The sequence below is a fragment of the Chinchilla lanigera genome, unplaced genomic scaffold (assembly GCF_000276665.1).
Source record: "Chinchilla lanigera isolate Chin_1 unplaced genomic scaffold, ChiLan1.0 scaffold00028, whole genome shotgun sequence".
In the NCBI taxonomy this organism is placed as follows: Eukaryota; Metazoa; Chordata; class Mammalia; order Rodentia; family Chinchillidae; genus Chinchilla; species Chinchilla lanigera.
In genome coordinates this window covers 10,337,111-10,363,720 of record NW_004955429.1, presented here as the reverse complement: position 1 = coordinate 10,363,720, position 26,610 = coordinate 10,337,111, and the positions used below count along the sequence as shown (strand labels likewise).

Here is a 26,610-nt window from a genome sequence, read left to right as displayed (position 1 = left end):
GTTCTAGCCTATTGCAATTTTATGCCTTTTTCCAAATTTCTGCAAATTATATTAGTTTTTTTTTTGTTCATTTACCAAATTATTTAGCATTAGAGACAGCTATATTCTCTCTCTCTTTTTTTTTTTTTTTTCCCCCCCGGTACCAGGAATCAAACTCATGACCTTGCTCTTGCCAGGCAGGTGCTGTGTCCCTGAGCTAAATCCCTAGCCCCTATATTCTCTGTTTTGCTCCTTAATTATTTTGGTAGTTGCTACCTGGCAGGTGTTTTATATTTTCCAGAAAAGCTTACTTTTTAAACTTAGTCAAGTTTTATGTCTGGATCATTTCTCTTCTCATGACCCATGTATTGAAATATCACAAAATGTTTATCTTAGAAGAGCCTTTAGTCACCGGCAGTTAGTAACCCTTGGACGGAGTCCAGTGGATTCTTACGCCGTTTTTTTCTTTTTAATTAGTATAGCATATAGGGTACAATATGTAGACTACAGGATACATTTAACTGTTCCTTCTCACCGTGTCCACCAGTGTGTCAGTTATGTTAATTAACCCCAACTAATTCATCTAAAGGAATTAACAATCACTTTACATTTGAATACATTTATACTCTTTCAAAATTATTTTCAACTTTGTACACTGAAATTGTATGTACTATAACATTTCCTGTATTGAGGCAAAGTACTGGTGCTAGCCTTTTTCTTGAAGAAATGCCTGAACCTATCACTGCAGTATGAGCTCTGTGAGGATGGGTTTTTCATTTGTTACGTATCCCCAGCATGCTGACCAGTGTCTGGTGCTAATGGACACTCAGTACACTTCATGACTAAATCTGTTTCATTCTGGGCATTATATTTCTGCTTAACTCCTTTTTAGCCTTTATTGCTTCTGCTTTTTGCAGTATCCCAATGTTGAATGCCATGAGGATCAGTTCTGGATCCTTTTCTCCTCAGATGTTTTTCCTTTTGATGTCTTGGGAGGAAACTTACCCTAGTGTTAAGAATTTAGATCCTGGAACCCGAGTTAAAGACACTGCTTGAATTCAAGCAGGTTTGTTATCAGAAATGTGACTTTGGACTAGCTGCTTAAATATTCTCTACCTCTGTTTTCTTATCTTTAATATGGAATATGAGGATAATACTAGTTCTTAACTTAACAGGGTTGTTAGAGTTGGTGATAATACTAGTTCTTAACTTAACAGGGTTGTTAGAGTTGGTGTTTGTGAAGCACTTAGAAAAACTTCTGTGTTTTTATTTATAGAGATTTAAAAAGACCTCATCTAATTCCTTACTTTAAGTACCATGACTACTCAGGTGACTCTCGAATTTATGTACTTAATCTTAGCCTGAGTTCAGGCTTAGGTATCTATATACTGAGCATCTCCACTTGGGTTCTGCTAGTAGTCTGAAACAAACAAGTCAAAAACTCAATTCTTAGTTTCTTTCCTCTAACTTTCTGGGTTTTTTTTTTTTTTTTTTGAGTCAGGGTCTCACTAGGTAGTGCAGGTTGGCTTTGAACTGACTTATGTAGCCAAGACCGACCTCAAATTCATGACAGTCCTCCTGCCTCAGCCTCCCGAAATCTGGGATTACAGTTGTGTGCTGCCATGACTGGCTCCCCAAACTTTCTTATTCTTTCATCTTTGCCTGTTTCAGTAGATGGTGCCATTAATATTTCCTGCCACTCACTTCTGATGTCCAGAATTCATTATTGATTCTTTTTCCTTTGCATTCTGTACCCATTTTATGTGTAAGATCTTTTGGCTTTCTTTTTTTTTTTTTTTTTTTTAATTCTCTTTAAAATACTTAAAAAGTATATAGATCCAGAAACTCATCACTTCTCTCTACCTCAGCAGTATTATCATATTTGGTCATTGTAATCTCTTTCATGCATTATGTCAAGAGCTTTGTGGTATTCTTTTTTACTACGGTACCACTTACAATCATTTACAAAAGCTAGGGCCACTTTAAAAGTGTTCCATAATGTTGGTTACCTGCTCAGAACCTCCACTGTGTAGTTTCCGTACCACTCACAGGCAAATGCAGATCTTTGTTGTGGCCCATGGCCTGACCCCTTTCTGCGTCCCTGACGTGATTATGATTTCCTGACTGTCTTTGTCATGCCATACTTCTTGGACACTGTATGCTCATTTCTGCTTTTGAACTTAGCTTCACTTTCTTGGCTGAGGTTATTGCTGTCCTAGGTATTTGTTTCCCTAGTTACTTCCTGTAAAAAAAACAGTCCATCTTTACTCATCACTGCTTCTTCTTACCATATTTTTTTTTATAAGTACTTAACTACCTGACGTCAAGTGATTCATCAGTCTGTTGTTGCAGAATGTAAGCTCTATAAGGATGAGAATTCATTTCTGCCCCCAGTACCTTATGGACAATACCTGGTACTTAGTAACAACTCAGTGTATCCAAAAATGAATTATTGATATTTTCTAGGTTGTCAGTCTTGTATTTCTATTTAAAGTTTTGTTATGACATAAGGAATTGATTTATAATTGAACTTATCTTTCACTGTCTAGTTCTTCATTCATTATATGATAATTTTATACTGTTCTAGTCTGCAGAAGTGTCTTTGACTCATTCCCATCTCTGCTAAATTATTATGTATGTCTTTGTTTTTATAACAGTGCCTTTTTGTTCCTGAGCATACTACCTTGGATAACTCTACAATCTACAGACTTGGACATGTTTTTAATCCATTTGATTAGTCCAGTCGGTATCATAAACCATAGGCAGACTGATTTTTCTTCTGACGTGTGATTAGATGGAAAGACCTTGGCGGTGGACTTAAATTGTACCTGTAGCATTGACTATGAGGAAATGGGCAAAATTTATGGTAGGACAGGTACAGAACCCCTTTGGTTCACTTTTCACTTTTGCAAATTGGGATAAAAGTACCTAACTCACAGGATTGGTATGGGGATTATCTGTTAAAACACGGTATTCTGACTCCACTGCGGTTGGGTAAGCTTCAAAATCTCAGATTTAGGTGTTCAAGACTGTATTGGAACTTTGCTTCTGTTTTGATGACTAGTGCATGAGTTGTTTACTTAGTCACGTATTTTAAGAGCCCGAGAGTCGTTCTTGACTTCTGTAATCGTAATTCTCTATATGCCAAACAAATACACACTGCCTTCTGTGTGCCACACATACTGAACGTGCCTCTCAAAGATTCTCACGTCTTAGGACCTCTTAGCATTTGGCTCCTTTTCAGCTCATCACCCTCACTTTTCATTTTTTCCTGAAGGCATATTTCACTCCTGATTGGCTTTACACTACCCTGCTTTTCAGATGTGAAGCTTTTTTGCCTGACATATTCTCTTGATTTGTTCTCATCAGGGTTTTGTTTGTTTTGTTGTTTTGGCTTTTGGAAATTGAAACTTGAGCCTTGTGCATACTATACTGAGCACATACTACCAGAGAGTCAGACTCTACATTGGCCATTTTTGAAGAACTGTTACGTCTGTAATCTGACTTAATGACAGTCCTGTTCCTGTAGCCTGAATGTGACGGATAGTCATCCTTTGGGCATTTCTCATTCCCCAAATGTTTGGCAGTCATAAAATTTGAAAAAAATATCAGAAGTATCTGCTTTTCAGAAAAAAAGTTCCATTAGGAAGCCTGTTGAAATTCAGTTGAGACGCTTATGTGTGATTTTCTGTGTACTGCTGGACAAATTTCTTAATCTCTTTTAAATATCAGTGTTAGGAAAATCTGAGGATGAAATGAGATCATTATGAAGTTTTAAATTCTTTAGAGGCAAATCTTTGTTATTTTTGTCTCTTTCTGCCTTTCCCACAAGCCCTGTTTTTGTCTTAGAAAATAATAGTTTTGATTTCATTTGCTACTCACAAAACCATGTTGAACTGCTACTAGTATTTTATATTCTTGCAATTTGAAGATATTTCTTCTTTGATATCCTAAGAATTGTGCTACTAATTTTGTTGATCTTAAAGGAGCATCAATAAATGATATGAGCAATTTAGAGGTCTCAGATGAGTTGCATTTCTGATTTACATATCTATGTTTGAGTCAGGGGCTGAATTAGTCACTGTTCTGTTACTGGGACAAAATACTTGAAGCACACTATAAAGGAGTGTAGGTTTATTTTGTTTGATGGTTTCTGAGGTTTCAGTCTATGGGAAGCTGGCTCTGTTGCCTTTGGGGAAGCAGAAACATCATGGCCAAAAAATGTGGTAGAGGAAAGCTGCTGACTTCATGGCAGCTGGGAAACAGGGAGGAGCCGGAGAAAAGATGCGTCCTTCAAAGACAGACCACCAGTGCTCTACTTCTTCCAAGAGGCCCCATTCTCCTTACGGTCCCTTGAGCTATCAGATCATCAGCACACTGCTCCATTGATGGGCTTAGCCCCGTGATCCAGTCACCTTATGAAGGTCCCGTCTCTGAGGAGGTCAGTGTGATGTGGCTGTAGATAGCCCCACCCCTGAAGGAACACATGAGTCTGAACACATTTGAGATCCAAACCGTAACGGATGCTGATCCTGCTTGTGTGTAGCAGAATTGAAGGGGATTGTCTATGAGCGTCAGCCCATCTGCCAATGACTGTACTACACGTTCTTGTTTATGTCATTAGTTCAGCTCTCTTAAGATTATAGTTATAATAGCCAATTCATATTTGATCATAGTCTGTCATCTTTTAACTATAACTTTTTAATAAGTTTAATTTTAATTCACTTAGCAATTATATTTTTAAATAAGATAGTAAATTTTAAGAGTAAAGTATGTTCTTTTAAAAACAATATACTTAGAGCTGGGTATAGTGGTGCATACCCATGAGAGACATTGTCTCAAATTAAAAATTGAAAAAGGACTGAGGATGTAGCTTGCTGGTAGAGCATGCCTAAGTTCAATCCCTAGTATCAGAACAAAACAAAACAAAATGTACTTAGGTATTTTTTTAAAAAGAGAAGTCTGCTTGGCTAGCAGTCAAGAATAATGTATTAAAATACACTAGCAAATCAAAGCAATAGCGGGCTTTAGTTTTCTATATTGAAATAAATATTAAGACAGTGGTATATTGTTCTGGATGACTCGATCTACTTTGGGCTTCAGAGGGCTTGAGGATTTTGGGGGTAAGGTTTTGAGGTGTAGAAGCTTTATGTTTGGGACTCAGCATTTTCTGTGTTCTTAGGCTGAGGACATGGGTATTGAAAAGGTTACTCAAAGTGGAGTTTAATATCAAGGGCTCTACAATACACTATAGATGCTTGAATAAACACAGGTAAATTTAAGACAGTTTACCTATTTTCATACACTTGGCTAAAAAAAAAATATTGAATAACATTCTGAGCTGTTTTTTTTTCTTTTTAGATAAGGTCTCACTGTATAATTCAGGTTGACCTTAAAAGCAGTTTGTAGCCCAGGCTAGCCTTGAACTCACACTGATCCTCCTATCTCAGTGTCCTGAGTGCTGGGGTTATAGGCATAGGCTGCCACACCTGGCACATTTTAACATTTGTATTCTAAATAACCCACTTAGTTACTGGAATAATGTAATTTTCTGTGTTTTCTTTTTTCTTTCTTACAAACATTTTACATATCATAATTAAAAAAAATTTTTTTTTTCAAAAAGCCCAAGATGATCGTATCATTTCCTCCTTCAGAACTCTTTCTTGGCTATATCATGTTGCTTGAATCAGTACAAATATGTACCTCTTGTAGTATTTTAGTGCTTGGTGTGGTTCTATCTTCTTATTCCATCTTCTCACAAACTATTCTGTATTTCAGGCAGCCTAGATTCTTCAAAATACATTTTTTGGTTTTTGTAACTTTATTTAAATGCAAAGAAGAGTTCATTACTCAGTTCTCATGATTTCTAAGTATATCAAAAAGCCTTTTCTGATTCTCTTTTCTCTCTAGGCTCTTTACCTTTCTTTCAGCTTGTTTTAAGCTTTGTATTATTTCTGTGTCATCATTTCTATTTTATGAGATAGAGAATATACCTAGGCCTCATCTGCTAGTTTTCAGTTCCTTTTTTTAAATTTTAAGCCACTTCAGATAGGTTCTGACAAAGTTGAAAAACTTATTTCATTTTGTTGACTATGTTTCCAAATTTTATAAGTTCCTGCAAGTAAATCACCTTAGCAATGCAGGAGTGGAAAAGGGGATGATCCCTTTCTTCTCCTACATCCTTATAGCAAGAGACCAGTTAACATGAGAAAAACATAACAAACTTGATCATAGTTTTACTTGTCATAGGAGCCTTCAGATTGAAAACCCAAAAGCACAGGGTGAGCTGTTAGTTTTTATGTTTGTGTTTGGTGAGGCGGAGAAAGCCATGTGGAAGTGTTATTGACAGTGAAGGGTAGGAGCTAATGCTAATAGAGTGAGTAGGGAACCTCTGCAAACTTCCTCAGATGCTTTTTCACCCTTTAGTTTTAGCTAGCATTTCTTCCTCCTTAGTATGAGGCAAGACCCCTTTATGGGGATCAGCTCCTAGACAGAAGAGTAGGGGAAAGTTAGGATAATAATTCTAGTTTTTATGGCTGTGGGAGAAGGGGCTTGTTTCTACGACCCACCCTGAGGAAGAGGGGTTGAATTTCCTGGGGCTTTCCTGATGGGAGAATGAGGGACAGGAGATAGAGGGAAGGGTGAAATAAAACACTGCTTATGAGTTTTTTACTTGGGGGTCTCATTCTCTGAGCTCCAACCCTGAGATCACAGATGTTTTGGACATTTTGTATTCTTGCACAAAGAATAAGAGGCTTTTGTCTTCTCCAGTGTTAGAGAATTGTGGGTTGAATATGGTTTGAGCACATCCCTCAGAGTTCATGTGCTATAAGCTTGGTCCCAGTATGGTAGTGTTGAAGGTGGTGGAGCCTTTAAGAAACTGGTGCTAGTGGGAGATAAGTAGGTCATTGGGGCATTGCTCTTGGAAGAGATTAATGTAGTTCTGATGGATCCTGGTTTGTTTCTCTAAGAATAGGTAGTTGTAAAAAGAGTGACCCTGGCTTCTGAATCCCTCTGACTTGTGTTTTGCTACAGTATCTACATATACTTCTATCTTTGTTGTGCCATGTACCAAGAGGCCCTTAGTAGAGGCCATACAGATGGGACTGCCTCATCTTAGACTGCTGGCCTCTAAACTTGAGCTAAATAAACCTCTTTCAAATAAAGTATGCACTCTCAGGTAGTTTGTTATAGCAACTGATAATACACATAGCTAGTCACAGATACCCTATACACCAGTATCCATTAGTTGTCACTCACTGCCTCCGCTAAGTGCTTTGGCTAATTCACCAGGGCTGGTGGGTGATGGTGTATTCCTTGGGGCTGTGGTATATAGATCAGACAGTATAAGCCTGAAATATGAACACATTTGGGTACTGTCCATTTTCTGCCATTAAAGTCATCATGACCTACCTTCAGTTCTCAGCAGAGAGGCAAAAGGGGAAGGAAGAATGTTTTGTCCTGACCCAGGAAGAGTGCTGAAGAGACTAGGGAAGCAGACATTTTATTATCACTTGATCGTGGTCAACCATTACAAGTAAGAGCCTTGGTATTGGTTAGTCTATCTCTGGTTAAAAAATGGAATTTGTTACTGGGGATCTTGGTAACACTATCTTTCACAAGGTCTGTTCTTTGCATTTATTGTTGAGTTGTAGTGCTCCTTATCTTCTGCTTTTGTATTGTTGTTGCCTTGGAATATAGCAGCCTCCCCACCTCATAAGTTCTGTTTCTCCCATATTGTAGTCTTTCCCTGTTTTCTTTTTTTCTTTGTTTTGCTTATTTGTCTTTTCCTTAATCTTCCATGTTAGAGAATTTTCTCAGCTGATAATCCTTGTTTCTCTGTCCATGTCTAATACTTGAGAAATCAGAAGTACACTGAACATGCTGTCATGTGGTTGGACCTTCTTGACTTCAAACTTTATTATAGATTGGTCTTCACCAAGGAATCTCTCACTCCCTTGACCCTCAGTATCATATTTTCAGTATTTGTAAGTCTTTCTTGGGCTGAGCTACAGGGCCCAGAAAAGTCTTTGTCTTTCAGAGGATGATTGATAGTTTAGATGTTGAACAAGTCTTGCATAGGTAGAGTAAATCTCACTTGGCCATTGGTAAATATTGCCTTTTTACATATTGCTGAATTCAGTTTGCTGATATTTTCTTAAATATTGTTGTGTTTATGCTGGTTTATAGTTTTCTTGTAATATTGTCTAGCTCAGATATAAGGTGATGTTGGCCTTATATACTGAATGAGGAAGGATTCCCTCTGCTTTTATTTTCTGCAGAAGATTGTAGAAAATTGTTATATTTTTTTCCTTATATGTTTGGTAGAATTCACTGGGCCTGATGTTTTCTGTTTTGGAAGATTATTAATTTTCCTGGCCCAATTTTATTACTAGATTTATTTCTTCTTGTATGAATTTAGGCATATTATATTTTGAAAAGGAATTGGTCCATTTCCCAAATTTATCAAATATGTGGGCATAGAGTTCATAATATTTCTTTATCTTTTAACATCCATGGGAGCTGTAGTGATGACCATTCTTTTGTTTCTGATACTTACAATTTGTGTCCTCTTTTTTGTAACTTGGCTAGAGGCATGTTGGTTTTATTGATCTTTTTGAATAACCAGTTTTTGGTTGTGTTGATTTTTCTGTATTGCTTTTTCCTATTTGCAATTTGATTGGCTTCTGTTCTAATTTCTATTATGTCTTCTGTTTGTATTTAATTTGCTTTTCTAGTTTTGTAAGATTGACATGTATGGATTTTGTTTCTTCTAAGCACTGCTTTCATTGCATCTTACAAATTTTGATGTTACCATTTCTATTTAGTTCAAAATATTTTAAAATTCCTTGAGATTTTTTGATTCATGTTATTTAGAAATGTGTTACTGGATTTTGCAGCTATTTTTTGTTATGGATTTTCTAGTTTAATTCCTTTGTAGTTGGAGACCAAAGATTGTATGATGTTCTGTTTTGAATTTCTTTTCATGTGTTTTAGGGCTCAGGTCATGGTCTGTCTTGATGGATGTTGCATATTGTTATGGCTTATATCTGGGTGTTTCCCCAAAACCTCATGCACTGATAGGTGGGACTCTTCGGAGCTGGCTGGACAGGGTGTATGATGCTGGGATTAAGGGTGTGTGGTTCTAAATTAGTCCACTTATTGGAGTAATTCTGGTGTGGCTGAATAAATTTATTGAAGACAGAAGCCTCACCATATATGTGGCTGATACCACCCAAAAGGGTTGTATCCTGGATGGGATAAAAGCGAAAGGTAGGTTCGCATGCTGATGCTCTGCTGCTTGCTGCTTCATTGTCTCTTGCTTGCTTACCATGGACTGTTTCTCCTCTATGATGCCCTTTTGCCTTGCCACCCTGCCCTGGAGCCAGCTGACTGGATTGAAACCTCTACAAACTCTGAGCTGAAATAAACCTTTCTTCCTTTAATGTTCAGTATCATATATTTCATCTCAGCAACAAGAAAAGTAACTAAGACCCATGTGAACTTGAGAATTGTATTGTTCTGTTGTTGGATAAAATACTCTATAGATACAAATTACCTATAGTCTATGTTTTGCGTTGTTGAGTTCAACTATTTCCTTACTGATTTTCTGCCTGCCTAGTGTGTTCCATTCTTGTGGAGGGATGTTGAAGCTTTTAATTTTAATAGTGGCTTTCTTCTTACCACTCTTAATAGTTGATGTTTTATTTGTTTTTGTTTCATATATTTCAAAGGTACATAAACTAGAATTGCGGTGTTTTTCTGGGGAGTTGACATCTATTATGTTAGCGATGCTTTTTATCCTTGATAACTTTTCTTGCACTATAAGTCACCTTTGTCTGAAAACAATATACATAGTTGCTTCTGGGATTTTTTGTTTGTTTTTGGGTTGTTTTGCTTTTTGGGTAATGGGGATTGAATCCGGAGCCCTTCACACTAACTTACATCTCCATCCACTTTTCTAATTTTTTAATTCTGAGACATGATCTCTCTAAAGTTGCCTAGGCTTGGTTTGAATTTATGATACTCTTGGTTTGACCTCCCAGAGTGCTGAGATTATAGGTGTGCACCAGCAGGCCTGACTATTACTCCCACTTTTTTGTTTCTGTTTTTTCACTAGTGTTAACATGGTACAGGTACTTGGCTCACATGAAGTTACATTTAGTCTTTTAATGAATGAGCTGCGTCTCTGGACTGTGGACTTCATACCTCCTTTTCAGTCTTTCTCTCATTTAGGTGAGACAGTAGAGTGGGCTGTAGCTGAGTATTTCTGTTTGCTCAGGTAGCAGATGAGAGCAGATAGAAGCTGGGATGGCCCCTTACCTCAGGTGAATTAATATATCTAATCTGTGATTAGACTTAGTGACATCGTTTCTCTTACGGGTAGGCCTTGTTAAGAAAAAAAAAAAAAATGTATTTATTTTGACTCCTCACTGGCTGAATTGCAAGCATTCATAGGGCTCCTGTGCTTATCAGGGATTTCTCATGGTAATTGCAGGAATGTAAAAGACTTATGAGAGAGCTCTGGGTCAAAATATGACATAAAAATTTATGCCTTTATAGATGTGAAGAGTAATTATGCTTTCAGTTTAGAAATTTATCCTGGAACTCAGCCGTTAGGTCCTTATTTAGATAGTAATAAACTGAATGATGTTGTGAACAGTCTTGTTGCTTTGATCTCCCAAACTAATCAGAATGTGACATTAGACAGTTGGTTTCCAGTTTCCAATTTGATGTCGTATTTGCAGACCGAGCAGAAGTTGACCAGTGCAGGAACTATACACAGGAACAAAGCAGAAACTCCAAATGGAATGTTGCAGTTTCAAAGCAGAGAATTGTATAGTATAATCTGTGGATTTCAGAAAGATTTAATTGGTCTTGTATATGGCAAAGAAAAACAAACTGGTACTGCTGATGTCAGCATTGTACCGTGATGGAAAAATAGGGAAACCTCGACAAAATGGAAGCCAGAGATAGAAACTTTCTACAACAAAACTAAAAGTGGAGTCGATGTTGTTGATGTTATGCAGCAACTATGATGTCACTGGAAACACAGAGCACTGGCCAATGGTTGTGTTTTACTTGATCCTAGGCATGTATGGCATAAATAGTTTGATAGTTTTCAAAGACAGTAACAAATTAAAAATACCACAGAGAAATTTTCTGAGATAACTGTGGCTGGAACTCATAAGAGATCATTTACAGCAGAGGAAAGACAAAGTGTTTCTGACCAGGGAACTATGCAAAAATATTGTGGAGTATACTAGTGAGCTGACGGGTGAATAGGCAGGCACAGCATCCAAAGTTGTACTATGACAATAGAAAAACCAAAAAGATGTCAACTGTGCCCTACAAGAAAGGGACGGGAAAACAAAACATACATGCCATCAATGTAAATGATACTTGTTTATGATACATGTAATTTTCATGTGTGAAGAGTGCCCTTGGTGTGACGGTTGAAAACATTTTTTGTTGTAGAGTTCTATGGGCATTTCCATTATAGTTCGCATAGATTTTTATTTCTGAAGTTATCTGTTGGGTTTTATAAGCAAGTAAACAGCTGATGTGAAAATGTTGATGTTTATTCTAAACACTCATTACACATTTGATACTTTATTTTATTAGTTCTTATTTCTCAGCTAAGTGCATATTGTACAACATAGTAGGGAGCTCCTGACAGAACAAAAAGAGAAGAGAGGTGACAAGAATGGCCTGCCACATAGCACATGTGCTATCAGTGAAAGAAAGATGTGTGCCTGGAACGCACACTTGTCACGTGTGAAGACTGCCTTGGGTGTGGCAGTTAAAGTGAAGATTATTTCTGTGGTAGACTTTATGTTTACATGGTAGCTCACATAGGTTTTTATTTCTGATGTTGTGTCTTAGGTTTTATAAGCAAGTACCTAACTGATGTGAAAATGCTGATGTCTATTCTAAGCAATTATTATACATTTAATATTTTATTTTATTGACATTTTATTATTTAGGTGTGATAATTGAACTAAAAATTATTGGTTTTTTATTTTATTTTTTTTTTTTTGGTACTTTTTTTTATTTTATTTTATTTTTTTTGGTACCAGAAGTAGAACTCAGAACCTTGAGCTTGCCAGGCAGGCACTGTGCCACTGAGCTGTATCCCCAGCCTGGTATTGGTATTTTCATTGTAGTTCATATAGAAATTTATTTCTGAGGGCTGGGGATTTAGCTCAGTGGCACAGCGCCTACCTGGCAAGTGCAAGGTTGTGAGTTCGATTCCTGGTACTGGAAAAAAAAACAAAAAAAAAGAAATTTATTTCTGATGTTTTAGGTTTTAGAAGCAAGCACACAGCTGTGAAAATATTGATGTCTATTCTAAGCACTCATTACATATTTGATATTTTATTTTGACATCTTATTTTCTTATTTAGGTGTGATAATTGAAGTAAAGATTTTTTTTGTAGAGTGCTATTGGTATTTTCATTGTAGTTCATATAGAAATTTATTTTTGTTGTCTTTTAGACTGTGTACACCAAAAGCCAGTTGATGTTGAAATTTTTGATGCTTTTTATAAACAATAAATATTAAAAATGTAATACTTTACTTTTGTGATTTTTTTTCCTGTTTAACTCTCATTGTTTAATATAGTAAAACTCTTAAAATTAATAGTTCATCAATAAAAATATTCTAAAGAATAAAAATGGGTTTGAGACACCCATGACTATGCCCCTTTATGACAAAAGAATGTGTTATGCTCCCAGGGCTAAAGATGGATATGAAGGTCTTATTACCTGGTGTGCTGGCAGCTGTGTAGGTTTTTGTTAAAGCTTGATTAAACTAAACCTTGGTGATTTGAATGTGGTTACGTGTACAGAACTTTGAAGATCTTAAAAATAACATTTCTGCAATTCCTCTTGCAATCTGCAGAGAAAGCTACCAGTGAGATGAACACTGCTGAGGACTGGGGCCTCATCCTGGATATTTGTGATAAGGTTGGCCAATCCCGCACTGGGTAAGTGTTCTAAGTTTCAAAGGATGAAGAAAAAAGTAGGAGGTAAAGTGTGTTACATTTACAATTTAGTTTAAAAGGGGAATGTTTTTACAAGAACACTTTGAAGAATCATTCCATTTAGATTACTCCTTGTAATCTGCATGACCTGGTTGGTAAATGGTTAGTACTTTATTAATCACTTTTATTATTTTTCTTTTGTGAAATCTACATTTTTTCATTAGATTTTAGTCATTATTGTTTCCTCACTTAGCAAATTTTGTGGTTATGTCTGAGTTTTTTCTTTGTCACTTCTGTAGTATTCCACCCAACTTGATTATTGACTATTGAAAGACACAAATTAGGGAAATATGATGTTAAACTTTTGGCATGTATTACAGAGTTTTCCAGGTAGCACAGAAATGAATTAGCAGGTACGCATGTGATTTCCTGCACTCCTGGGGTAATAGCATTCAGCCATCAGTGGTCTTATTTACCATATATTGCCACAAATAGTATTGTCTCATTTGTGTACTTTCATATGAAAAAGACTAGGAAGCACTGTTCCATTGCACTTGGTTCTTCTGAGAGATAATCCTCACCACTACGCGGTACCTTCTTTGGCTATTCTTTTCTTATAGATATCGATGTTCCTTAAACTTTCCTTAGTTCTTTTTTCCTAATACTTTTTCCTTTAGTATCTTACAACTTTCAAGTATCTTTGTACGGGAGAAATCTGATTTTCACTTCTATTCTTCTTATCCAAGGACTGGTCCTGTGGACATAATACCATTTTTACATTTCATAATATGTAGTTCTTAATCTCACCATATAGAAAACTGAAATCTTGCCTCTTTTTGCTTTAAACCTGCTTTCACTTCTTTGTTCCCTGTTGGTGTTAATGACAAGATAATTTTTTCATTGTAGTTAAAACCTCAGAGTCTCCTCTATATTTATTTTGTTACTAAATTCTTTCACTCTTCACAGTCCTTCTCAAAATGTTGACTACAGAGTCGCCTTAATTCTTCAGCCTGTGCCATCAGGCAGGGGCAGCATGTCTTCTGTTGGGGGCCTGCATACCCCTTCACTCTAGCTTTTAGGATCCCTAGTGCACTTCCCTACATAGTTCCCAAAGACTGTCTTAGATGTGGCCCCACCAGGCCCTTTGTTATCTTTGCATTTCAATGTATTAAGTCTTGTTCTTTCTGTCTCTGCTCATTAATTTAATTAGAATTTGAATAACTGTTATGTGCTACATATGTATTCCTTTCTCCATTTTCATGTGGCCTGCTTTACTTGAGACATTCCTTACCTTGCCTGGAGTTGTAGATTGACATTTTGATATTTTTTTACAATTTCATCTCTTTTATATCTAATTCTTGCATTCACCTGCCGTATAACAGCCATGCTCATGAGTTGCCAGTGCTTAATTAATCCCACCTCCCTCCCCCGCAGTGCTGGGAATTGAACCTGGGGCCTTTACCCAGTCTTTTAATTTTGAGACAGGATCTCACTAAGTCTCCAAGTTGCCTAGGCTGGGCTTGAGTTTGCAGCTCTGCCTCAGACTCCCAGTGTGCTGGGATTATAGGTATGGGCCACTATGCATGGCACTTTGGTTCTTTTATTCCTTCTGTGTGGATATTTTCCTCTCTCATTTCTTATCTCTGTGACTTATATTTTTTCAGAAGCAATTTAGGTATCATTTCTCTCAGGGAGCCTCTGCTTAGCCCCTTTAATATCAAGTTTCTTAAAACACTATCCAAAGACATTCTTAGGGCTGTGGCTGTAGCCTAGGGGTAGAGTGCATGCTTAACATGTATGAGACGTTGGTTCAATCCCCAGCACACGCGCACATTTTCTAATTGTGTGTTGTCCTATGTTTTAGTAACTTGTAGGTAGTAAACTTAGATTTGTATTGTTTTTTTTTTTTTGTTTTTTGTTTTTTTTTTGGTTTTTCTCCGGTACCGGGAACCGAACTCACGACCTTGCGCTTGCCAGGCAGGCGCTTTGCCGCTGAGCTAAATCCCCAGCCCCCCAAACTTAGATTTGTAGAGTGAACAATTCTCCAGATTTTATGGTATAGAGGAAAGAAGTAAATAGCTTAGTAATTGAGACTGTGGACTGTGAAGTGAGACCGGGTTCAAATTCTGACTCTAAGCACTGAGCCATGTCGCAGTGGTAAGTAACTTGCCTTTCTGGGGCTTACTCTTCTAGTTTACCACATAAAATAGAATCTTTTTCATAGGGGGATGGCTGTGACTGTGAGATAGTTAACCGGTAAGGCGTTTGTAGCAGTACTTGGCATATATTTAAATGGGTGCAACTCTGGACACTTTTGATGAAAGTCGTATTTTGTGACGGTTTTTCTGTCGAGGGCTGGATGTCAGCCAAGATCTGTCTTCTGTATAGTTTTGAGATAAAACTTTTATCTAGCATTCTAATTGCAGAGTCCTCCTCTCACTCTGTTCTCGTTTTATCTTTACTTTGGAGTTATTTTATAGACACTTTTATACTTGATGAGTTGCTTGAAATCAAAAGACAAACTCCCTTTTATTACTAGAAATATTCCGTAGTTTTCTAGTTTAAAAAATAAGTTTGTAACCCATCTGAAATTCTATGTAGTATGTAATGAAGGTGTAGAGGTAAGTTCATTTTTTTTTGCATGTTAATCTTATTATACCAGAAATTCATTAGACATTCATTTTCTTATTTTGTTTCCTCACATTTGAAATGAACTGATTTACAGTTTTGAAAATATTTTTTGTTTGTATTTTGTTTTTATCCTGTGTCAATAGAGAGACATGTTTATTTTTTTAGTTTTTCAAGTTTATTTTTAGTCCATATGCTTTTTCTCAGGGTACTTTCTAACATTTGAGTTTTCACTTGCGGATTTTAATTAAGATTATATCACATCTTTGAATTGCTTAGCAAATATTTTCAAATTTAGTAATCTAAACAGTAATAATGTGTGGTTCTCTGTGTACCTTTGATGATATTTTTTCTCTTCTCCTTTTTACTGTCCTTCTTCTTTTCTCCTCGCATTCATGCTTTCCTCCTTTGTTAGTGGTTTCTAGTTTTTTTTTTTTAATTCCCCACTAATTTCCAAGTATTTATTTGTTTATGTAAATGGGTATCACTTTGTAGCTCTTGTTAGTAAGGAGTTGTTTGAAAAGTATTAAATAATAGATACCATTTTGATATTATTAAGGTTTTAAAAAGCATATTCCAAATAGTTGCTCATGTATGTATTTTTCTTGAGTACTGTTTTACTTACCTATGCATTTTTTTTGTTTCTGGTGTTCTTGTTGTCCCTTGATATTCTTACATTAGGAAATGGCATACACAAGCACTGCCTGCATGATTTTCATGCACTCTACCCACTTTTGCTTTCCTGGGCGCCTTTCTTCATTAAAAAAAAGATATGATTGCATTGTTAGAGAGCAAAATATATTTATATTAAATCTTGAAACATTTTCTTTGACATAAAAGTACATTTTCTCTTATTTAATTTAAAATATCTTTATGTGTCCCTAAAATTACTGCTCCTAAATGGCTAGTGGATAAATATTATATATTCCCAGATCAGCTAAATAGTACAGAATTATTAAGGTTCTTTTCAGATGAGCAGTGAAGTGCTTATGGTGGCATTCTTAATATTTGTTTTAAATTTATTTTTATTGTGGTATTGTATATATATGAAACTTACCTGTTTAACCATTCTGAAATGATTCAGTAGCATTGAGTATATTCACACTGCTGTACAGGTATCACCACTATCCACCTCCCTAATTTTTTTATGATCTCAAATTGAAATGCTGTACCCACTAAAAAATTAACTCATTTCTTCCCTCCAGCCAGCCTCTGTCACCATGTGTAGTTTGTTTTTGATCTTCAGATCATCTTTTAAGTAGTATTCATGAACAGCTTGTGGAGAGCTGGTTTGCTATTTAAGAACCTAGATAGATCTGTTTAGATACGGGTTGCTGATGGTAGCATAAGAACATTGAACAATATTTTCAGTTGCGAGTGAGATCTTCTAGATGCTTCCTGTGATTTAGAGAAGATTGACACGCGGGATTGGGGTGAGAGGGGGCATCAGTCCTCCTGACAAATTCAGATGGGGCAGATTGAAAATGGGAGAATTTGTGGATTGGAATGTATCTTAAAGGTAACCATGTATTAGGCAACAATCTAGATTTACTGTTCCCATTTGCTGTTAGCCTGAAACTTTATGAAAAAATAGGTGTATTTAAGAAGACAGATTCAGGGCAGGTAGAAGGATGTTAGGAAATGCATTTTCTTTCAGTAATATTGTATATCTTAATCAAAGTGATTTGTAATATGTAGAATTATTTACGTAATAATTTATTATCTCTTTTCTCATTTCAAGCCATCTGTCTTAGATTTGTGACAGTTTGGAAAATATCTTAAGGTTTTAAGAGGAGAATAAAGAACCATGATTGTGAAATTTCATTTAGTCATTTCTGTAACCTAGAGGCATGGCTCCCAGTGATGTTTTGAAAAATTGTCATTGAATCCTTTTTAAGCGAACTTTTGTATTCTCTAAAGCCTGCACATACACATATGCATGTGTATATTTGATTTATAAAATACAGGTGCGAACAGAAAGCATATACTTTCAAAAAAAATAGGTAAATACTCACATGGCTCAAAAATTAAAACAGTTTAAAAAGATGAAAGTTGACAAGTCCTAACTTAGGTCTCCATGTCTCACCCTTACTTCCTATATGGAGGCAGTTTTGTTTCTTTTGTATCTTTCCATTGTTTCTTTACACAAATGTAAAAATATTACTCCCATCCGTATATAATAAGTATATTATGTATACTATTCTGCACTTACTATTTCCTTAATGTATCCTGTTAATTTTAGAAATAAATTTCTGTTAAAGTCTGTTAGTGGAGAAATTTAGAAACCATTGTCTAATTTGACATCAGTTTTAGTGACAGATGGGATTTTTGACTCAATAATTATTGAAGAAATTGTGTAATAATTTTTAGTAATGATATCAATTGCAGGGAACTGAGTAGATGTAATCCTTTGCCTCATGTAGTTTGTTTTGCTTAAAAGCTCAGAATACCTCACTATGCTGAACTTAAAACTTTTAAAAAGCATTCTGAGAAATTTTTCAGACCTCTCAAGACATTCACATGATTTTCAGCGTGTAGTTCAAGTGCATGAGTAAGTGGTGAAGAATGCCAGCTGGGTCATGTGATGTGCTTGAACAGTCTCTGTTTGTCTGGAAAGTGAGAGAACTTTCAAGGTGACAGCAACAGTTTTCTTTAGCCTGCCTTCACATAATAAGTTAGTTTTGATTAGTTTATGTTTTATATATGTAAAAATAGATGTGGGGGTAGGTATTGACTGTCTACAATAATAAATTCAAATTATTGGTATCACTGATGTCTGTGTTACTTTATGCTTTATTATATTTTTGGGCTGTATAATATTTCTTCTTTCTGCAGTCTTTATTTTTTGTTAGTGCTTGTTTGTAGTACGTAATGGTGACATTCTTCTTGGTGAGGTGCTGCATGCCCATAACACATCTTCATTCTTTTCATCTCTTCTTTTCTCCTCCCTGCACTGTCTCCATCTCTTGGTCCCCTTTCTTTTTGCAAAAGATCTGTCTCCGTATTTCCCGTTATCTGTATTTCCCTTTGCTTCCTTCGATTTGGGGTGGCTGTACATATTTCTTTTTTATTTTATTTTATTTTATTTTATTTTTTTTTTGGTTTTTCTCCGGTACCGGGAACCGAACTCACGACCTTGCGCTTGCCAGGCAGGCGCTTTTGCCGCTGAGCTAAATCCCCAGCCCTCTTTTTTATTTTAAATAAAATAAAAATGATACAGAATTTCAAAACAAGATGATAGGAAATTAACAATCGTTATTATTTTGCATATTGTTATCTTCAAAGTAATTTCTCAGATTTCTCAGATATAAGCATGTAAGATTGATCAGATAATGTAAGCACTAACTGTTCCTTTCAGTGAACTAATAGAAATTAGTAGTACAATTATCCAAGCTATCTTGTGTGTGTGTGTGTGTGTGTGTGTGTGTGTGTATGTATGTGTATATATATACTCACTCCTTCCTTCTTTCCTCCTTTACCGCATCCCAGTTATTCTTCCCTTTTTGAGCAGTTTCTTTCCCTTTCACAATATCTGTTGTACCTTTTGGATCTTACTCTCAGTTTCTTACCCTAGGGAGACAATATGACGTTTACACATATGAGTGATTTATTTCACTTATGAGTATGGTCTGTAGAATGGATGTGCTACATTTTACATGTTAGCAATTTTTGCTTAGCTGTAATCAAGGTACAGTTGGCTGATGTGGAAAACATGATGTAATTCTTTCCTTGGCTAATAGATACATTTAGGTAATAAATCTTCGATTTAGTCAACGGAGAAGGATAAAATGGTTAGGGTTAGTGGTATTTTGTGAACAATATAAATGTGAGTTTTCAGGAAGGAATTTGTTAAAAGAGTGTTTCTTTTGGCTCTGTATTTTCTTGTCCAGGACTGGATTATGATTATTTCAGACCTTCAACTGGAAATTAATACAGCAGTTTTCTGAATTTTATAAGGGAAAAAAAATCTAGAGAAACAGACTTCTTCTAGTAGGAAGATGATAATTCTCCTTCCTCCCTCCCTCCCTTCCACTTTCCCTTTCTCCCTTCTTTCTAATTTACAGGCCTTAGCTTTCAAGTCTTTGAAGTGCTCTCAGAATAGTAGCTAACATTAATTGACTATTATTTGGTTTGCCACATGCCGTTACAGTACCCTGTACACATTTTACCTAATCACAGCTGCCCTAGAATACTCTAGGTTTTCTCAGTGCACAAAGGAGAAATCAGACTCGTATTTAGCATTCTTCTTAACATAACTGAAGTTCTTAGCTAGTTTCCTCCTCCATTCATACATTGTGGAGACTGGTTGTCTGTTTTGTGTGCATAGTGGTGAATCAAGTGGGCATGGCTTTTGCGATCAGCAATACTAACAGCCTACTGGTAGAAGATAGGAATAAATAAGAAAGGGATTGAGAAGACGGTAAGTGAGGTCCTTTAATGGAGCACAAAGGAGAGATCTACTTAGGGCTTTGCTGGAAGGATTTGAGTGAGTGAGTAATGCTATGCTGATTGTAAAGTTGATAAGAGGCCAAGAGCAGAAAGTAGTGCATCAGAGAACGAAACTATGGCATGTGGGGCCTGGGGATTTAGCTCAGCGGCAAAGCGCCTGCCTGGCAAGCGCAAGGTCGTGAGTTCGGTTCCCGGTACCAGAGAAAAACAAAAAAAAAAAAAAAAGAAAGAAACTATGGCATGTGAATGCTGCACGGTAGGGGAAAAACTTAGTCCCTCTTAAAAACTTGAGAAATATAGTCACTAGAACAGAGATGAGGTGCCCTAACTGTGCACATTTGGCTATCTTGTTTTGGGATGATATGCTCTGTAACTTTTTCAGACTGGTTCTTTCACTTAGCAGTCAGGTTCTTTCTGCCTGTTGTGGCTTAACATCTTATTTTTATTCCTGAATGATGTTCCATTGTAGCTTATGTATTTGCTGCAGTTTATTCATCCACAGGGTTGCTTTAGTTTTTTATAGTTATAAATAAGTCTGCTATAAGCATTCATACATAGGGTTTTTTTTTGGTGACTTAGATTTTCAGTTCAACTAGGTAAATAGCAAAGAATATGATTACTGGCTCCTATGATAAGAGTCTGTTTAACTTTGTAAGAAACCACAGAACCATCTCCCAGGTTGCGGTATGGTTTTGTTCTTTACACTGAAGCCTGTGATCTGTTTGGAATTTACTCCATTGGACAGGAGCAGGTATGATTCTCACTCTTCTTTACTGTTTGGCAACACAGATGGGCAACACCGTTTACCAACGAGCCCTGTCTTATCTCCTTTTAATGTGAAGTACTGCCTTTACATATTATATTCCTCTATGTGTTTAGATCTATTTTTGAGTTTTCTCTTTTGTTTCTTGATATATACCTTTTTATGTGCTGTTACCATATGACTTTATTAAAGCTTTATCATACTTTTAATATTTGATAGAATTATCTCCCTCGTTTATTTTTTTCTGGAGTTTTTCTAGACATTTTTGCCCTCTCCACCACCCTACGATAAATCTTATAATTGACTTGAATAGTTTTAAAACAAAACTTTCTTCTTAAATTGACTTGGTTTTAAATTAACAAATTTATGTCTTTTTCGATATCAAGTCTTCCTATCCAGGGACATAGCATATCTTTTTAGTATCCTTTAGTAGTGTTTTAAAGTTTTCTTATAAGTCTTCTACAGGTTTTATAATATTTCTTATGACATATTTTGTTCTTTTATTGGTCTTTAAGTGGGCTTTTTCTTTCACTGGTTTTCCATGGGACTTCTCTTCTTTTAGAACTAGGTTATTATAACATTCATATATCTAGAAGAGAATGTTCCATTGTAAAGGGGAAATTCTCATGATGATTTTGGAGAGAATAGGGATAAGAGGAAACTGACTCCTTGACTAAACAGTAGGGAGTGATAGCTGAATATATCTGAGTTTTCTGTTTTTACTTGCTTAGGAAATGATTTATTTTTTATTTTACTAACATTTATTTATTTATTTATTTATTTATTTATTTATATTGTACCTGGAATTGAACTCTGGACCTTGTGCTTGCCAGGCAGGCACTTGTGCCACTGAGCTATATCCCTGGCCCCTATTTTACTAACTTTTAAAACATCCTATGTTTTGTAGAATAAGAACTATAGAGTCCTACTGGCATTAGAGATTATTTTACACACAAACTGAGGTCCCAAGAATGTGGTAGAACTTATCCAAAAGTAGTAAGCAGAGGTAAGATTAGAAGTCAGGTTTCAGTACTTCCAGTTCTGGTTTTTTTTTCCCCACTTCGCTGTGCTGTGTTCTTACAACACTGACCTGTTATTTGTTTTTTTTTGTTCTGTTTTGTTTTTTGTTTTTTCCGGTACCAGAAATCGAACTCACGACCTTGCACTTGCCAGGCAGGCACTGTGCCGCTGAGCTAAATCCCCAGCCCTGACATATTAAAATCACCAATTAAGGTGGGATTTCATGTCAGCAAGGTCAAGTTTCATGAGATTATTGAGATTGCCGTGTTGTAATTTCCAATAAATTTGTCCATTTTTCCTTTCAGCTCTATTGGTGTTTCCTTTGTATAACTGAAAATTCTTTTGTTTCATATGTACGTACACATTTAAAATTGTGATGGTTTCTGGGGGGTATTAACTCTTTAATATGTAATGTTCCTCTTGGAACATTTTTAGTTTATTAACTAAACTAAACTGTAGTTTATTAACACATTGAAATCTTAATTTGCCAGTTTTAAAGATCATTTGTATCTATTTCTTCTGTTTCTTTTTTCTTTATTTCCACTTGTCTTTTAAATATCAATTCAGTTTTTATTGTTTTGTTTTATTTCCATGTAAAAAATAATTTTAGTGTTAGCCCTTTTTTACTTTTTTTAGCCATTGTTTTCTGTCTGTGCTTCAGATACTTTCAGGATATTTTCAGGTTTATGACTTTTTTATGCTTACCTGATTAATTTTAACCAGTTTTTAATTTTGCTATTTTTCATCTCTAGAGTTTTGTTTCTTTTTGTACAACATTTTCTTGATATTTCACTTTTTTGTACATCAACAAGCATATGTGGCAATAGCTCATTTGAAGTCTTTAACTGCTGATCCATCCTGAATTTTCTCCTAGCTATTGTATCCTAGTGTTCAGCTTCACATCATATCTAAATTTTTTGTTGAATATTAGGTATTCATGTTGTTGTTGGGACACAACAAGCTTTTTGCGCCCCTGTTAAAGAATGTTGGATTTTAAGTTTAGGCAACTTAGCAAGACAGTGTCTTGAAAAAGAACTAAGGATTTAGCTCAGTGCAAAGTCCCTAGGTTCCACCATCCTTAGTACCGAAAAAAAAAAAAAGAAAACAGGAATGTTGGACTTTATTCTTTCAAAATGTTACATCATTCTGTAGTTTATTTTTCAGTTGTTATAGTGTGGATTTAGGGAGCGTGTAGCTCTGTCTTAATTCTCTATTCACCAAATGCCCTGGATACTCAACAAGGACCATCCACTCTAGTATGATCTGTGACACCTTTGGGAGCTTTAAGAAACTTTTTACATATACTGTAGTTGTTCGTCACTTTCTGTCCAACCTCATGTAGCTTTTCATGTATGGTATTTTCCACAAAGGACCTGAATAGATGCCTTTGCAGTAATCTTGAGTTCTTTCTTCACTTTCTATTCTGTCTTGCAAATTCTAGCTCCCTCAGGCCTCCTGAATTCTGTTTTCTTTCTGCTTAATTCACTGGGATCATAGCGGTATTCCTAGGATCACCCTCCTTGCATTTGGGATCACCTTCCTTGTTCTTGGGATCACCTTCCTTGAAATACAAACTGTTACTCAGTTCTACCAGGCTCCTAATGCCCCCAAACAGTTAGTTACCTCAGTGTATATTTTACTTCTTTTTATTTGTCTCCAAAATATTTCTTTCTTTCTTCCCTGAATTTTATCAGTATGTTTTTGTGACACTTAGTAAATACATCCACGTTGTCTTCCTTTTCTGACACTTTGCCCTCACACTGGTGAAGGCTGCCACCCATGCTCTCCATTAAATTTCCCGTCATCATCTGTCTCTGCTTGCTTTCTCTTCCTACTTTCTAATCCTTCTCTGAAGTGGTCATTCATGTATTGTCTTGCTTAACTCAGTTAACTTGCTTAACTCAATCTATTATTTGTTTATTCTGTAACGTTGTTGAACATTTTATTGGTGAATCCTTTGTTTAATTAAATCCTCTTTGAGCTTGTTAAACATCTTATGCATTTGCTTCTGTGTTTCTTTTATCTCTTAAAACATTTGGACCATTTGTTTTTGAGTTCTTTGCTTATAGCTTCCTCTACTTCAGTGTTCATAAGATTGGATTGGGAGAAGTTGGGGGTTTGCGGAAACATGTTACCTTGCTTTTTTTTTGTTGTTTTTTTCTTGGTACCGGGAATCAAACTCATGACCTTGCGCTTGCCAGGCAGGCGCTGTGCCGCTGAGCTAAATCCCCAGCCCCTGCCTTGCTTTCTCTAGTGTTTATATTATTTTCGTGCTGTGGGCTGAGATCAGTTAGGATAGAAAAACTGACACTGCTGTGGAGATCTCTTTAGTCAGGTTCTGTCTACCTGTGATGTGTCCGTGGGTTTGATTATGTTTTGCTATTTGTAAGCCTATTCAAACTATTTAGTGTTAATATTTGAGGATCTTCTTAGTGTCCAACTTTCTTCTAGGGCTTAATCCCCTATGCCAATTAGAGAGGAGAAACAAACTACAGTAATATTGGCAATAGAAAGACAACTTACATATTGGCATACAGTAAAAACCAATTAAAAGCAATAGCTCTGCCACCATGAACAATAGAAAAATAATCAGCAGTATTAATAAAGTCAAGGGCTAACCAGTTATTGACATTCTATATGAATCAATAATAGCTATAGCCATACCATCCCTAACAATAGGAATGAGATGTGCAGTAATGTAGAGACAAATACAAGCTAGTATTGACATACAGTAATTATTTAAGAAAAGCAATAACTACCCCGCCATTAACAATAGAAAAGAATTCAGCAGTAGATCCGGGAGGCCTATGGCAGAAGAGGTTTGGGCCCTTGTGGCAGCTGAAGCAGAGAGGGCTAAGGACATATACCCGCCCAGCACCTTTATCGCCCAGATCATTAGGGAGGCACTCCTGGATAGTGTCAGCATCCCCAAGGGAACCTAGAGCTGCAGTCCACTGCCAGCATCTTGGTGCTGTGAGCCACATCCTGTGCCAGCGATCTCTCCATGAAAGGTAAATGCAAGACACTCAATGCCAGCGATATGCTTTTCGCTGTGGAAGACATGGAGTTCCACTAGTTCACTACCCCATTAAAAGAAGTTCTGGAAACAAACAGGTGGGAACAAAAAGTCAAGGAGGAAGTTTTAGAGCAAAAGAAGAAAGACAGAGACAAAAAACAGATTCATAGGAGCAAGACAGGCACTGGCATGAGGATAGTGATGAAGATGAAGAAAAGCAAAAAGAACAAAGAAGAGAAAGTAGGCAGCTAACAGAATGGGCAGGCTGTGGCACTGTGGAAGCTGCCACACTGAAACGTGGTATTTATGTGAGGTTTTTCCTTGCTAGGCAGAGGAGTCTTAGGTACAAATGCCTGAGAAGATCAAAATAAAAACTGACTATAAGTGTCAGAACCAGTGGTTCACCGACTCAGATCATCTGGGTAGCAGGATCCCATTTTTCTTAATCAGTCTGATTATGGCAAGGGGGATTCTGAATGACTAAAGTAACGCCATGGTCCCCCTTACATACTTACGTGTATGGCTAGATAGTTTTTTGACTACCAGTCTTCTTGACCCTTGAAAAAAGTAGTAATAACCTCCATGTTGTCTGCTGTGTTCCAGCTGTCAGAAGCATTGAGGGTTAGGAAAAATTGGGGCTTTGATCATGGTTAGCCAATATTTGATTGTACAGTAGCCTATTAAGAATAGTTGTAATGGACTGGGCATAGTGTCACACGATTATAATCCCAGCTACTTGAGAAGCTGAGGCAGGAGAATTGCAAGATTGAGCCCAGTCTGGGCAACTCACTAGATCTTGTCACAAACTTGAGAGCATAGGATAAGGCTGGGGATATAGCTCAGCACTCCCTGGGTTCACATCCCCAGAACTGTTTCTTTTTTTTTTTTTTTAACAATTCAGTATTAATAGCATAGCATCAACATAGCATACCTAAAAATGAAAGATTAATAATGGCAATAATAAAAATGTAAGGGGTGGGGCAGAGGAAATAAAAGAGGTAAAATTTGAATAAGAAAGAAGGGTGATGATGAGGCGAGAAAAGTGAGATAACAATCCAATTAAATAGTAAAAGAAAGTAAATAAAATTAGGTAAAGATAACAGAAAAAGGCAAGAAAAATAAAAAGTAAAAACAGAACAAAAGATAGGGGAAAATGCAAACAAAAAAAAGAAAAAGAGAAACGAGTAAAAAAAAATTCATTCCTGTGTTTGGGTGAGTGATTCCTTACAGAATCTGTGGAATTGGGATTTATCAGATGTTTGTGGAATGTAGTGAGTCACCTCTAAGGGCCTATTTTGTTTCCACACCCATTTTTTGCTGTGTGGATGCTGAGTCTCGGCTTGCTTTTCCCTCTGGGCGTTGTGAGTCAGTGGTATGTTGTCTGCCTGATGGCTCTATTCATGCCAGCTGCGTAGTGTTTGTGCCCTTCTGTGCTCCCTACCTCACCGCTGTCTCCACTGGCTGTATGGACTGTGGGCGTGTAAGGTGCCTCCCTTGCCCCAGAGGCCTTTCTGTCCATGCACCCCGCGACGTGGCAGCTGTGCAAGCCGGGGTCCATACCTGATTATGCCGGCAGATGGGAAGAGCAAACAGACCACTGAGCTTGGTGCTGAAGCAGGCAGTGAGGAGGGCCAAGCAGTCTGCTGGACTTAAAGTCAGCACTTCTAGACCCAGCCCCTTCCGAAACCCTACCTGCAACCTGGCTTCTCCCCACAGAGTGGTGTCTCTTAATCACCAGCCTCCTGTGTCTTTCATAACATCCACACACTG

General features: G+C 36.6%; 1 protein-coding gene across 1 annotated transcript in view; it reads left to right on the top strand.

Moving 5' to 3' along the window:
• Positions 1-26,610, top strand: part of Stam (signal transducing adaptor molecule (SH3 domain and ITAM motif) 1) — a 59,116-nt gene that overhangs the window by 2,352 nt on the left and 30,154 nt on the right. Inside the window, exon 2 of the mRNA XM_005386961.2 lies at positions 12,883-12,967. Coding sequence (XP_005387018.1) covers positions 12,883-12,967 — 85 coding nt within the window. The remainder of the gene's footprint in view (positions 1-12,882; positions 12,968-26,610) is intronic.